Consider the following 15,734-nt stretch of genomic DNA (forward strand, 5'->3'; position numbering starts at 1 on the left):
ACTCATCTTTGATGTTGATTCTCTTCAATTTCGCAATATTATCTTGCCCTCCCAAAACAGAAATAAAGAAGTTGATTAGTCAACTTTTAAAAATAATTGTCTAATTATTCAGCTCTATCATGTGCATAATGTCCACATCACTGTGCAATTCACCTGTGGAGACTGCATCGACGTATCTCTAACAGTTCTTGGAGTAAAATTCTGTGTTTACAGAATTTTACTCCAAAATGTTTTTAAAAATCGCCCTTTATATGCCTCATGTGCCAGTTGGCCTTAGTGCTTGCTGCTGCAGTGAATTTAATCTTGTGGCATCACCTGGGCTCTTTCTTGTGTGCTCATTGTAATGCTAAAAATATAAGATATTGGTGCTTACTTTTTTTTTGCTTCTTGAATTTCAGGCTAGCTTTGCTTGGACAGATGTGCCAGGGGTTTGCGGAACTGTGCCCTGAGTTGCGTCAGTGCTTTCCTGCCAAGAAAGGTAGTCAGGCAAGTTGTACAGCCACTTGCTGTGGCCGTTATGCCTTGCCTCTGCCAGGAAGCAGTACTCGTTTCTACTCTTCTCATTTCCCAACATGTCTGTATTCCTCGCTGTGATAGTCAGTTGCCACGGCAGCTTCCCCGCAACGCATAGGTTCAAGGGGGCAAAGCATGTAAAAAAATTTAAAAAAAAACAACAGTTTGCTACTTTGGCCATTGCAGTCGATGGACCAGACGTGTTACAAAGTACCTTTCGTGCTTAACAGAATGCAAATGCGGACAGAGTTCAGCAAAAACTAGAAAAGGAGCTGTTCAGACCTTGTGCCACAACAGTGCTAATCCTCATTTTTATGAAGTGAAATTGTCAATAAATGCCTTTGTACTTCATTCGACAGTTACATTTTTCAAAATTAGGTGGCTTGGATCCTAGATTTTTCCAGAAAAATGTGTTTTATGACGTATTTCTTTCTAACACACATCGGCGAGATTTTACTGTACAATGAGACATGTGGTAGGCAGCTTTTGAAGCCCAAGAAGCTGAAGTGAGGTCCTGTAAAGATGAGTTGATCAAAATTGAGTTGGAGCAATGGGAGACGAGTGCTTTCAGGTTCTTGATGCCATTGTACTATGGCTACAAAATGGAAGGGGAGGATGTGCACAAATTACGCAGTTTGTCTCAGCCATTGTTCTTGACCCAAGGTTGAAAGCTGGAATGGAAAATACTCTACTTAATAACAAAAAAAGGAAGTGGGTTGAGTAAAACCAAGATTGAATAAATTACAACTTTCGCTACAGGGTGAGTTCTGACAGATGAAATTTCATTCTAATGAAGTTTAATTCTCTCCCATCTTGTTACTGCTTTTTCACATATACCTCTTGAATTTCAATATTGGATGCAGCTGTTAAAGGTGGCCATTTCCTTCTCACAGGACCCTTGGCACAAGCAGCAGGCATCCTTGCGTGCGCTTCGAGACTCTGCATACAAGTAAGCACCTGAGTCAGTGTGTGTGCCTGAAGAGGCGTAGAAACATGAGGATAAAGAGGAAGAAGGTTTAGAGTACAGAAATGTATGAAATTGGTTGACGTTTTACATGGCCATTGTGAAAACATGAGCAAAACTAAAGCTTTGTTATGGGGCATACATGGTTTGTGTAATAGCTGGCTGATCACTTTCACATTGACCATGCATGCATGCAATGCTACAGAAAGGATGTTTCATTAATTGGGCATTTAATGTAAATTGATACTCTTGCCTGTGAAGGTTCAAGGTTTGTCCCACCATAACTGCTCATCAGGTATTTAGTATTATGCTGTTATGTCTTTCAAAAATAGGGAATGTTACCTGTTGCATGTGAAATTTTTTTTTAAATTTCTTAAATCGTAATCTAGAAGGGAAGTGGAAAGAAAGATGGTTGAAAACAAAAGTACCAAACACATATAATGTGTTACTTTGGAGACAATCATTCTACTTTAAAGGTTGGCTTATGTCAGTGAAAATTGGTCACTGTAGACAATTCCACATGTAAAATCTTTTTTAGCAGTATTCTCCAAATTTTAAAAGGTGCGTTAATATTTGCAGGTGAGGTAGTGACTGTGAAGCTGTAAGAATTACAAATATTCAATGGAGTTTCAACCAGCTTTGTATGCAGCTATAGAAAAATGTGTGGATGATGGCTGCACCAAGCCAGTTCTGAATCTGAAACCTGCTGATTCCCAGGGCGGCACACGTAGTCATTCAAGCTTCACACGTCATTCACGCATGTTGAAAAGAGCTATGCATGTATGTTGCATGGCCATGCCTGAGCTAACGAGCGCTGCATGCTTTAGACCAACCTTTAGTGTGAGAAAATATACTAGCTAAGTATTTTAAATGGTAGTTCAGTGACGTAAAGTGCAAAAGTGTGTTACTTCAGTGGTTTGATAATGCTAGAAATTCTTGATTTTTAGCCATTGAACATCGTTTGTCTGGAAGCTTATGGCTGTGCCTTTCTAATCTGTGAGTCCAGATTCAGCTCTGTCCCTTGTTGTTTGCCATGGTTCAGAAAGCATCTGGCATTATTGAAGGGGTGGCATGATGTATGGTAGATGAAGTGAACATTTAGAGGATAAAGTGTAAGTTCAGCATCAATATGTAAAAATTGTCTGCTACCGTGACACAACTCTGCAGTCAGAATTGATGGCTACTTTGTGCCTGCCAACTGTGCTGATGACAGGGCATCTGTTGTATCTGCAGGGCATGCTTTGCTTTGGTGGTGCAGCAAGAGGCCACATGTTTGGGTGAACAGCTTGATACACTGGATCATTTTCTGGCTGCAGTGTTGGTGAGCCAGAACTGCTTCACACTTCTTGTCTGCTTTCACTATTTTCTGCATGAACATTTCTGTTTAGCATCTAGTGCTTTTTACGCCCTTCAAAGTGCGAATTAATTTCATAGTGCAGTGCATCACCAAAATACTGTGCCATCGTTGGTCGCTGCCTTTTCCTGAAGGGAAAGAAGAACGTGTTTGCTCGCTCATTGTAAACATGTTCTGGGGAAGACATTGCGAGGGATGCAGTGTTGTGTCACATGATATGTTCGAGCGTTGGGAGCACGTCTCATGTGCTGCAAAAACGTGGTGCATGCTCATCTTTGCACATGCCCTGGTAGCTTCCAGCATACTGATGAGGCTGAAAAGAGAGAGGGAAGTCCAGCGTGGGTCAGGCCAATGCCACCTTGGCTGGAAGCCCTTTGTAGTCACCTTCCGCTATGGTTCAAAGGTTGCTTTGTTTTTTTTTTATTTTCTTGCAAAATGATCATGACGCTACCATTGCTGCATCGTTTATATTGTTTCGTGTATTTTATTGAAATAAACTTCAAACTTCATAAGTGTGTAGTGTTGTGAAGCGTTGTTTACTCTTGCTTGTAGTGCTTACTTCACTTTTGTCAAGTTGTACTAATGGCATACCATGCTCTGTTAATAGATAAGTTGAGTTAATGAACTTTCTACACTCAAAGGAAGGTCACATTCTGACATCTGTTCCTGCAAACTGCACGGCAAACCTGATTGTGCTTTGATGTCTTGCTTGTTCCTTATCACTTTTTTGGTTGTTGCATTTGTGGCTGTGCAGTGTTGGGGCGAAGTGGATGTCCAAGAGGAGTCTGAAGGTGGCCAGCAGGTTCAATCTACCTTGCGAGTTCCACTGCAGGTAATCAGCAGTACTTTCTTCCTTTCACTGTAAGATCTAAACTGCACCTCCGTGGTGGCAGGTTTTTTTTCTCCATTTGTCCAAGAGTAGTCAGGATTGCCTAGGCAGATGACATGCCATGTAAGATATGAACTAGAAAGTAATGAAAGAAGCGAGGGCCATGAAGAACCCTTTTCTGAGCTGTTTACCTCTTGTACCCAAAATGTGTCGTGTTAGCTCTTGTCAAAAAAATAAATAACAAAGTCGCCAGACCTCTCTCTCTCTCTCCCCCTCTTTTGTGAGGTAAAAAGTGACAGCAGTAGCTGTACTATGCTCCCTTTCCATCTCACCCCACCCCCTTTCTTTGGGAGCGACCAAGCCCACCTGTCTGAACAGTGTGTATAGGGCATATTCTCGAGAGTGCCCACTCCTGGTCTCACGTGGGCAATGTTAGCATCAACAGGGGACCGTGAGTGTTTTCAGTTGAAACATCATATGCTGATTCCATTGGCAGTGCCATTTGCACTGCAGCTGCAAGGGACCAGTGGTGCACTATCTGTGTGATGTGTGTACCAAGTGGAATTGTGTGTCCGCTATGGTTTTAGTTGCTTGTTCCAGGTATGTTTCAGCAAATCCATCTCATGGGCATTCTTAACTGGATATCATTTATGCAGCTGTGGGTCTCGGTCCCAACTCAAGCAGAAGCTGCAGTCCACTTAGTATAATGTAGGTACCGATGAATACCGTGAGAATGCTGTCAGAAACAGGAGGAGGGTAGGAATTCTATGTCAGCACGAGAAAGTTAGCTTTTGGTCAGTTTTGTGGCACCTGGCAGATAAATAGGCCGACGTGATGCCAGTAATAATAGAACGCAAGCAGAGCAAGATGTTGGAAACAAAGTTGATTCAAGACAACACAAAATAATCCAACGTGTCGCCTAAATACACCTAAATTACAGTACACTTTTATAAGTGGCAGACATAATCAGTGTTTGTGATGTTTGAGAATTTATTTTGCATGAACAAGTTTGTTGTGTTGCGCTTCTAACCTTGGTTTATGTTTTTATTGTAGCTTTTCTTGATGTTGTTGGCAGCATATGAAGCCTGGGTACCGCACATCCTTAATGGTAGTGGTAACATCATTACAAGTGTCGACTCTCATCATTGGTTTTAGAAGATGGCTGACAGCATTACTTTGGAAAGAAGCCTGTGTTGCCCTGTGATGTTCATACACTCGCTTTTTTGTTGCACTACAAAAAGCACCTTGAACAGACCATAATGCATGCCCCAGAGAGTCACCAGTGTCCGGCTTCTTGAATGCGCAGGTGACAGTCCCACTGCAGGAGCTTCTCTTTTCTGTCTGCAAGCAGGTGAACAGGCTGTTTGGCCACTGTATGCCCAAGTGAGTATCGGCCTTGAATGTAGTGAAGGACACAGCCTCGTTTTGCTGTGTAGTTTCATTTGCGCTCTTTTAGTGCAAAAGCACTGTTCTGATGGGTAAATCACGAGCAAGATCTTGCGATGTTTGTTAGTCTGTGCCAAGTATCTTGCGATGTTTGTGCAAAGAGAAATAAATAAATGGAAAAAAAAAAAAAGAAAATATTGCCGCAACTGGGAGTCTAACCCACGGCAACGTGAGCAGATCAGCTTCGCTGGCCACTGCTGGAGAGCACTAGGCTATCGCCACAGCCGAACAAGACTCGTGTTGAACTGCAACACACTCTCGTGCTGTGCATTGTACATCATTGTCTTCATCAACTTCCATCTTCACCGCGAAGAGACAAGGAATTCTCTTTCTTCATCGTCGTCGTTATTGTTCATACAGTTCTGCTTTTACACATTTATACAATTTAGGCAAAAAATCTAATTTTTCGTTGTCTCTAGTGGGACTAGTTATTAAGCATGTTGAGTATGGCTGATCGGGCTAGTTTGTTTTCTTTTCTTCATCCTTGTCTAAAAGCTGCACTGTGTTGTGTTCCTAGTTGTCTTAGTTAGGCATATTACCTTTCATTAATTAATTGTGGCTCTAAAATGTAGAATCACTAATTCTCAGTGCAACCAGTAGTAACCTACCAGACTTATTTGCAAGGCAGCCTGCTCCAGTACACATTGAAGAGTATCTGTTGAGTGACTGCTTCATATGGGGTCACAGTAGCATGGTGCAACTTGATTTAAAAGTTACCACAAGCCACAGCCACCTATTTCCCATGGTCATAGCAGCTCGGCAACCACTGTCCCTGCAGAAAGGGCCACCTCTTCGCTGGTTGTACGTACAACCGTCATATGGTATGGAAATCAGGACATTTCGTTCTTTGGTGGAATCAACTGGAGCTTATTGCTAAATGCTGAGAAACTGCACACTGTACACAGTTTTGAGTGCGCAAATATGTTGTTGCAATTTTCAAAGGTCTTGCAGTTGTACCAGATATCAGCGCTTACATTTCGTATATTCCTATTCCAAACTGAAGTGTGATAGAAAAACTGGTGTACTGTATCGCTGCTGACAGAAGCACTGGTGTGCATGTTGCAAGTAATTATAGTTGAGTGGTAAATGATGAGATTTTTTCGAGCGGTTTCTGACAAAGGGTACCTTTTGCGGCTGTTAACTTCCCACGACTCTTGTTGATATTATAACTGCACTATGCTTTTGGACCAGTGACGAACCAGTTAGATAGTGGCCCCATGTGGCCTGTCTCTATGCAAGTCCGAAAGGTGTGCTATAACCTTTGAGGGAGCCGAGTCAAAAATGACAAATTGGGACATGCAAAAACGTGACTGGGACCAATTAGAAACCAATTGGGATCAGCTATGTTCATGTTGGTTCCCTTTGTTTTTGGAGGTATTAAGTATTAAGCCTGTCCCTCTGGGATTCATTAGCGAGCATCATAATCTTGGTGATTGAGTGCTTTTTTTACCCTGCCTCCAAATGTGGCACCCATTGCCGTGTACTGAACCTGTAGCCTCGGGCTCCTGCAGCAGGATTCCATAGCCGCTCAGCCACCATGCTGAGTTTCTTCCCTTGCCCTTGGTCATTTGCCCTCAGGGCCATCCAGGGTGAAGCCAGCCAACTCTTAGTGGCTGGTCTGGAACCAGCCTATCGGCACTCGTGCCAGGCCTTGGCATCCCAGCAGCTGCCACCCTCCCTCTGCCAGACCTGGGCTCTGCAGCTGCTCATGGACCTCCAGGTCCTCGCCCTGCTTTTCCAGGTGTGTGGTGCTGTGGCACAGCGATGCATGTAGTATGGGATTCACTGCACGCAAAAACAGGTGCTCTCTGTGATGTACCTGCGAAAGGTAGTGCCGTGTCTTCTATTCTTCTGTGGAGGCCATGTAATTATATGCAGCAGTTTTAATCACTCTCTCAGAATCTTCTCTATGCTGAAGAAACAAAAAGTTCCGGCTCACATGGCAGTGAGATTTGCTAACTTAAATGTGCTCTTGAAGCCTGGTATATTTGACTGGCAGCCTGCTAGTATTTAGTGTTTATTGTTCGCAAGCATCAAAAGAGCTACAATTTATTCTGAATAATGTGGGATGTAAGTGTAGGCTTTGTTGCTTGAGGATCTGTATTTTGCCAAACTTGCACAGCCTAAGGTGACCCAACATGGTGTAAAGCAAATTGTCTTTCAAAATTTTTTTGTTGCTGTTCTCGAGTCACATCTTAGTTGAGAAATTGAATCTTCATCTTAATTGGAAATCAATGGAACCAGCCCCATAAGCGGGCAGCAAGGCTTGCTGAACATTCTTTTTTGTACTGTTCTTATGCAGTGCAGCAATTGCTGATGGGGCATAAGAATATCATGTTGTAATTCAATCCCTGTTACATTTACTGTGCTTCCTGAGTGCTTTGTAACGCAGTATCCTACCTGCTGTATTGTACCCTCACTCATGCTTAAATGCCCCTGCTCTTTGCTCTTACCTTCAACAGAGAGGCTACTACAGGGACCATGCTTGGTACAAGGAAAGTATGCAGCCTGCTTATGAAAGGCTCCTCTGCGCAGCCTAGGATTGGCCTTGCCCTTTCTCGCTAATCGCGTTTTTGCCGCTAATGCGCTTTCTTGAGCCCTCTTGTAATTCTTCTTGCACACCCCAGGCTGATGTACTGAGCACTGCTCGGGCAGCTGTGGAGGCCCACGTGGACCCATTTGACTTGGATGTACTGATGCCACACTTGGACCGTCAAGCCAGCCTGGCTGCACAGCAAACATCGGTGAGGGGATCATTATTGTCCAGAATTCTTTGAAATGACATGCAGGCATGCCTGCTAGCAGCATATAGTATGTAGCAGCGAATGACAGGCAAATTTTAGTGAAACCTCGTTATAGTGAACAGGTAACAAGTCGTAAAATAGTGCGATATAGCCGAAATTCATAATATAAAGTTTCGCCAAAAACTTACGCTGGAAAAAAAATTTAGCCAGCGAAAGAACGACAACTGGGAGAGCCCTTTTCATAGTTTTAGCACCGTTTCAAAGCTGCTCGTGGCGATTGCGGAGGCCGCAAGAAGCAGAGCAGCAAAAGCAAGTTAGGTTTGCTTCCCCACACAGCACTTCAGCAGGCAGTGGCGTCAGGTCAAACTCCAGCTATAGGGTAGCTTCCTCTCGTAACAGCAACATGGTAAAAAATCAGACACAGGACGAAAGCTATTGCCATTTTTACCACCCCTGCTCCGTGATGGTTGACATGAAGGCTGGAAAGATACAACCGATTGTGTCGCTCGTTCCGAGGCACTATCGAGGGTGCGAGAGTTGCAAATGGGTGTCGACCACCTGGATAACAGTTGTTTTCATCACTATATCTTCTGTGGCATTGTTGGCGAATGCGAAATAAAGCGTGAACCGTGGCGGGAACGCTTGCCGCACCACCACTAGTCACACGCGTAGTGAGGCAAAGCCTGTCATTCGAGTGGGGACACAGCTTGGCGCTCTGCAGTTCGATATATCCGTTTTATGGCAAACTGCATTCAATATATAAAGTAAGAAATGCATTCAGTTGTTAAAAATATTTAGGAAACAGTTTCATATAGCCAATAATTCGTGATATCCATGTTCGTTATGACAAGGTTTGACTAATAGCATCTGATGTCCTTCAGATGACCCAGCTACAAGGAGGAAATACAGACAAATGGAAACTGCATGACTGTATAAAACTCTGAATTGTTGCAAATAATGGCCTTTCTTGGCTTTGCCAATAATATGTGGTCCCTTTTTTTTTTGCGATACTATTAGGTCCTGAATGTTTAAAGGCTATTAAGCTTAAAAGTTATGTCTTATTGCTGGTTAGAAACCAGGAAATGTAGCAAGCTAGAGCTTACTAACAAAACTGTTTTGAAAACGGAAGTGACAGCTGCTGGTACTTTAGCACAAAATAGACAACACTAGTGTGCCCACTGTACAGTGCATTTACAGGGATTCTTCATTGGCATCCATTGTGACCTTTTCTTTCTTCTCCTTTCCTCGCCCCCAGTACAGAGTAGCAAGCTTGAGCTATCTGCTGTGGGCCAAGCTCTCTGCCTTTCCTTTCATAAAGTCATTTTATTTCTGAATGTGAAGTGGGTTTCAAATAGTAATTAAATTATAATTGACAGCCACATGAGTACATCCATAAAGCTATGAAGAAGAAGGCTGAGCCTTTCAGTCTTTGCAGTTGAAGAAAAATTCATCATGGTCTGGTGCTTGAGAACAGATTTAAAGTGTCAGACTACCAGACATTTTTCTTCAGATACAGAGATTTGAGAAGGCTTTGTCGTCGTCGTCATCATCATGGTCAGCCTGACTATACCCACTGCAGGGCAAAGGGCTCTCCCATGTCTCTCCAATTAACCCTGTCCTTCGCCAGCTGCATCGACCCTTTGCCTGCAAACTTCTTAATCTCATCCACCGACCTAACTTTCTGCCGCTCCCCCCTACTATGCTTACTTTTTCTTGGAATCCACTCCGTTACCCTTAAGGACCAGCGGTTATCTTGCCTTTGCATTTCATGCCCTGCCCAAGCCCATTTCTTCCTTTTGATTTTGACTACGATGTCATTAACCCGCGTTTGTTCCCTCACCCACGCTACCCGCTTGGTCTCTTAATTTTACACCTATCATTACACTGAGGTGGTTGTTAATTGTAACAGTTGTTAGTGGAGAATGGGTTGTTCATGGAAAACACTGAAGCGAGTATGATTGCCTGACGTTTAATTTTTAATGGATATGTTCACAGCTCTTGCTGGGCCTGTGCCTCGGTGACGGAGCAGGCCGCTGCCTAGTGTCGGGGCCAGCACCCTCTGGAAGCAGGGCACCCCCCAGCTCACCCGTGGTGCTGCCTGTTCTGGCCATAGGAGGCCCCCGCTTCCCCCTGCTTCCCACCCTCTCACGGTTCCTTGACGAGAGACCCCACTCCGGCCAGACCAGCAGTGGCAGTGGCTCTGGTGCTAGCACCAGCCTGGCAGTCCCTGCTCCACCCCCCAAGGTAGTATCAGCGCATTGGCCATGCTCTGGGCGCATCCTTTCTCTGTTCATGTTGGAACAATGGGCCTGATACAGGCCTTCACTTAAAAAAAAAAAACGAGGACATCTTTGTCGCCAGCTAGGGTGTATGTAGCAAGCTGTGGCCAAAAAACTATGGGCTCACTTAAGCCATCTTAAGAGTGGAATGCAATAGCATTAAATTTCACACTTGCTGCAACTCTTGATGCAACCTCTATGTGTGTTTGCGTCAGTTTGTTTGCAGTTTTTGGTCCATAAATTGCCATATTCGGACTGCTTGCTCCAGTAGCAGCTATCTGTTATGCTGTGAGAGTGACGACATGCATATATCATGTCTTTTTCTGATTTTTATTTTCAATTTTCTATCTAGGTGGCTGTCTAGAAACTACCGTATTTATGCGCATAATTTGCGCCCTCGCATAATTTGCGCACCCTTACCTTATCACCCGGGTTTACACAAAAAATTTTTTACTCTCATATTTTACGCACCGCGCTGCGCTAGACCACCATCATGCATGTGGGCTCTACCCTATGGCTCTACCCAGTAGCATTCAGCTATTTCGCGTGTTTGTGTTCGGAAGGCTTTTTGAATCTTTTGTGCACTGGGCGTTCATGGTGGTGTCAGGGGCCGCAGTTACAATCGCGGTGGCACCAGCGGCATCGCCACTCGGAATGGCCAGCAGAGCTTACAGGGAAGATCGGCAGCTGATAGAAGAGCCAACACCGCTGTTTGTTTGGCTGATGCATGTGACTCGACTGCCGGCTACGCTTTTCTTGGTGGCTCTGACAGCTTGTGTTCGGTTGTTCGGTCGTGTCTTGCAATGGGATATCACAAATATGCGGCAAGTTTCAAACTGCTTGTCAGCGCCTTATCACGGCGTGGAGCGGCGAAGCCAGCGAGAATACCCGCGTGTGCACAAGTTTGCCCATAGACGACAATCGTTGTGTCGGAAAACTTGTGCGCACGTGGCTATTCTCGCTGGCTTCTCAGCTCCGCGCCGTGACAAAGCGTCGACAAGCAGTTTGGTCAACACTCTCGCGGTACCGTTGAAGAATTGTGTGGTGTGATAATTGATTTATTGATTCGCGGTTGCTTTCCCGGACGAAGTTGCGAAAGCAAACTTACGGAATCCGGAACTACCGAACAATTGGCTGGGCCGCAAACGATGACGCTGTTTTAGCGTCTTATTCAGCTTCGTGCATGCACCTTCATGCCATCCCGCAAGGGGGGGGGGGCCTTTCGTAGAACTTTTTTTCGGGGGCCGGCTAGCGTAGGGTGCAAGTCCGGGTGCTGACGTATACGCAGCAATATACACTATACCTATATTGCGCGTTATGACCTTTGTGGAGTTTTTTAAGTTGCGCTCGCGAAATCCCCATGAAATTTGCGCACCCCCTTCTTAGAGCCCTAATTTCTGAATAAAAAGTGCGCAAATTATTCGCGTAAATACGGTAGGTTGCTCACAACCTGGTGGGCAGGTTATGTTGACGCCACTAGGTCACATGACCTCTGTCAACCAATCATTCATTTAATTGCAACCTGCCACAGTAGGCAGGTTGTGAAGATGACGTCGTAAGGTCACTTGACCTCTCTCTACCTCTCTCTACCAATCAACGAATTTAGTGACACCGGACACCGGCAGGATTTTGGTATGACAACAGCTGTAATGCTGTTGAATTAATATACCTAGTTCCCCTGAAAAATATTGCTGTCAGCCTAAAAGTGCAGTCTGCCTACCAAGTCTGCTTTACTCCATCCTCCGCAGATCTCAATTTACCAGGTCAGGTCAGTTTATTACTTAAAACTCTCCCGTGGGTTTCCAGGGTGGTTTTCAATAAGGGGTGGGTTTCAATAGAAAAAGCATAAATATCGCGGTAAATAGTAACTGAACAACATGGTCAGTTACAAGTTGTAAAAGTGAAGGTGGACTGTTACAGAAGTTACTGCCTAAGCTATTGGCTACAGGCTACAGATTGTACACGTTAGTTTGTGTTGAAAAGTTTCAGTGCTATGTTGTGTTTTTTGCTAGAGCACCTGCTGCTAGCAGGCCTGCTTTAGAAGTAGAATCAAGGCTAGTAAATCTCGTGTATGCTATAACCCTCTCTTCTAAGACCTCCAGAACAAGCTGCAGAAATGTTTTTGTGAAAGCCTAGTGTTTGCAGCCACTACTCTGTAGCTAGGGGTTGGACTTTTCGGTTTAAACCAAAGAAAAAAATCTGTTTTAAAATTTTGATTGTAACTGAAAAAGGTCAGTGTTCTTTAATATACATGCCACAACTAGCTGGCTACCAGTGGGAGTTACACTCAGACAATAAAGGAGAAAATTAACAGATTTAAGAAGTAGAGCAATTGCGCGTTTTGTGACCACTATTTTATGCTTGTCTGCAAAACAGGTGACTCCAGCAGTCAAGGTGGCGGGCTGTTGTATAGAGGGTCATAAAGCAGTCAACACCCAGACGTCATTAGCTCAGTGCTTTCTTCAGCTATTCTGTTAGGACTCATCACGCAAGCACTATGAAAACGTGTCATGTTCTGGCTACCTGAATGGTTAAGCGGCAGTTCCGTCGCTGTAGTCAGCATGCATAACCCTTGAGGCCCGATATCTTGCTCCACCCAGTGCAGAAACCTAACATTAGAATGACAGCCTTCTTTCACTCCCTTCCTTATCCCTTCCCTTACGGCGCCGTGGTTCAGGTGTCCAATGATATATGAGACAGATACTGCGCCATTTCCTTTCCCCCAAAACCAATTATTATTATTATTAATGACAGCCTAGCCTTTAGGAGTCAACTTCTACTTGTGTTTTTGTCTTAAAAATGCTCCTTGCTTTTCTTTTTTGTGACGATGGCATTTCTTCCTAAAAGCACAGCTTTAAGTACAGCTGTTTTTTTACTAATTACTGATAAATCAAATGGTTGGGCTGACAAAAAGGTCAAGAGAAATTCTAGGTGACTTTTGACCGCTCAAGAGTACTACAGCTTATCGCCAAAAAAAAAAAAAAAAAAACTTAATTTAATTGCCTGTAAAAATATTTTCCAATAAAAAATGAAGACTGCTTTTTTAAATAAGCACCGAAGAAGGTCAGCCCCAAATTTTCCAAAAATAAAAACCAAAAGTTCCAACCCACTACTCAGCACTGCATTGGAATGGAATATGCTGTAAAATACTGTAGTACTTAAAACATACTGTAATGTGATGACAAGCCGGTGGAGACAGGACTACATGACAGATGGCGATGGAATGATTTAATGGAGGTGGACCTAGTACGAGTGCTCCATGCCGCGCCACTGCCCACTTTGTCGTCTTTTAGTCCATGACAATACTTCAAAAGCTAGATCAGCTATTAAAAGGAGCTTAGTAAGGTGTAGGTGCAGGCTAGTTGGTACTGCATTGTAAGACGAAAAGCGCAAAAAAAACACACGGACGCAAAGAAAGACGAAGGTATACTTGTCCTTCGTCTTTCTTTGCATCAGTGTGTTTTTTTCGCGCTTTTCGTCTTACAATTAAAAGGAGGTCTCAAAGGAACTCGTTATCATGAAAGCCACAAATCGTTTATAGTACGTTGAAGCAAAACTGTTCTCAGATGAATTTTTATGCTGTAATTGCGATGTAGTGCTGTGGTATAACGTCTTTGTTTACTGTTGGACCACACTAAACATGGCTACTCGGTGACATTGTGACATGTCTTGTTGTTTCCTCTCAGAGTTCATCTGGGCCTGACCTTGCGGCAGTTGCTCCATCACTGACAGCTAGCCAGTCAACACCAGCGTTTGCTGCCTTGCCCTCCTTCTATGAAAAGATGGCCACAAGCATGCGCTCTTCCTGGTTCGGTCCCATGTGAAAGGGTCCAGCTATGTTCTGTATAAAGTGTCCATTTGTATTAACAAGGGTGGATTGTGGCATTTCTGCTGCTGTCTGTTTCTTGTCTGTAACACGCTTGCACTTGCAGTGATTGCTGTGAGTAAGCTTTTTGCCACCAGTCAGAACAGCTGCCTTGCCCCGAAAGCCATGGCATTGCAGTTGACAGTAGTTTTTCTCACGTGCACTGCAATGGCGGTTTGCGCATTACACGTGCATTAAAAAGTGCTCAGAAGTTATCAGTTGCTTGAACTTAACTCCAAGGAACTTAGGTCTTATGTATCTCTGTCTGAAGAAATGGTGTGTGTTTTCAACCACAAAATCACAGGCCACTTCCACATGCCTTGTGGCATAGCCAGATGCCTTTATTTGAGGCAGCTTCTGGCTTCACGGAAAACAGTATTGTAAGCTGGCAGTTGTGATCTTCTAAGGCCATCAAATAGGGTCACCTTGTTCCAACTATGTGCCATGGTAGACATGAAACGTGAGTATACCAGTACTTAACAAATTGCTATGGTGTACATAAAATACAAACACTTTCAAGTACACCATCATGATCCCTTTAAAAGGTTTTGTGTCACACCTCATTGTTGCTGCTGCACCAGTAGCAGCACCGCCGAAGTGCAGCCAAATGAATGTATGCATGCAGCAAGATTTTTATGTATGGGGCTCCAAACTATGTAACCTGCAGAGGTAACCTGTACTGTAGCGACAGTCTTTCCCTCATTTAAAGAGTAAATGAATATTTATTGCAGGAAAAGAAAACGGGAGGGGATGGGTGAGGGGGGTGCTCAGAAGGTCATCCTGGGCGGGTCATCCTGGGAGGGTCATCCTCTCATCCTCGTGTAAGGATATGGAGGTGAGTCTGCTGCGAAATTCTTTCTCAGCATTAGATGTTACTAGATATGTACGTTGTCCGCAAATAAACACAGCCCCCCCCCCCCCCCCCCCCTCCTTCCTTCTTCTGGAAGCTTCCAAATTCATTCCTCCTATGCATGGTTCCAAAACTTCGCATAAAATCGATTGCCCAACACAGATGGGAGGCAGTTGATGTCAGCCATTGCCGATGGCTCTGGTAGTCCAGGTTTCCGCAAAGGCGAGATCGAGAGAATCGGTCGAAGACCATCAAACACAAACACTCCTGGCTCACACCCTTCCCCTCCATTTCTCTTCCAACTAAACCCTGTTTTCTGAAATTCCTTCCCCAAGCGCTAAGCAACGCTGAACATTTGCGTTACGCACTCATAACCATCCTATGACCTTTTTTAAATGATATGTTTATTCACTAACCTCGAGCAATTGCAATGCGCAAGGTACCGAGAACAGCGGAGCCACAAGAAATGACGGAGTGTCCTAAGGCTACTTACATACTTTTAAGACGAAAGCATTAATTTCTTAAATTTATATTACTTCCTTTCTAATGACACACCATTAGTAGTGTACAGTCGTAAGGAAACGCATAACTAGGTTAAGCCTTATTTGCCAAGAGGCAGCGCAGTTTTGTGGCCATGTGGGTTGTGTGCTCACTTTACAGTCCGAAAGGTTGCTTACTCGCTTCGCAATCTGAAGATCCTTTGTTCAATTCTCCGCACGTCGGAAGAAATTTTGTTTTTCTTTGCTCTGACATCATAAGGTCTTATGGGTTTTGGTACCGCTTTTCCTAGACAAATGCTGGGCTCCATTGGTGATGAGCCATATAAGGCTTTCGCCTTAAGACGGCGAGCAGCAAGTTCTTGTATAACGTCCTTTCTGAAGGCCTACAGT

At 44.1% G+C, this 15,734-nt stretch overlaps 1 protein-coding gene across 1 annotated transcript in view; it reads left to right on the forward strand.

Moving 5' to 3' along the window:
- Cog1 (conserved oligomeric Golgi complex subunit 1) overlaps positions 1 to 14,018 on the forward strand; it is a 30,387-nt gene extending 16,369 nt beyond the window's left edge. Inside the window, exons 17-25 of the mRNA XM_077659975.1 lie at positions 399 to 486; positions 1,407 to 1,462; positions 2,711 to 2,798; positions 3,586 to 3,663; positions 4,967 to 5,043; positions 6,685 to 6,847; positions 7,734 to 7,850; positions 9,846 to 10,094; positions 13,816 to 14,018. Coding sequence (XP_077516101.1) covers positions 399 to 486; positions 1,407 to 1,462; positions 2,711 to 2,798; positions 3,586 to 3,663; positions 4,967 to 5,043; positions 6,685 to 6,847; positions 7,734 to 7,850; positions 9,846 to 10,094; positions 13,816 to 13,953 — 1,054 coding nt within the window. The 3' untranslated portion in view covers positions 13,954 to 14,018. The remainder of the gene's footprint in view (positions 1 to 398; positions 487 to 1,406; positions 1,463 to 2,710; positions 2,799 to 3,585; positions 3,664 to 4,966; positions 5,044 to 6,684; positions 6,848 to 7,733; positions 7,851 to 9,845; positions 10,095 to 13,815) is intronic.
- The last annotated feature ends 1,716 nt before the right edge of the window (positions 14,019 to 15,734 follow it).

This window comes from Amblyomma americanum, chromosome 3 (assembly GCF_052857255.1).
Source record: "Amblyomma americanum isolate KBUSLIRL-KWMA chromosome 3, ASM5285725v1, whole genome shotgun sequence".
Classification (NCBI taxonomy): domain Eukaryota; kingdom Metazoa; phylum Arthropoda; class Arachnida; order Ixodida; family Ixodidae; genus Amblyomma; species Amblyomma americanum.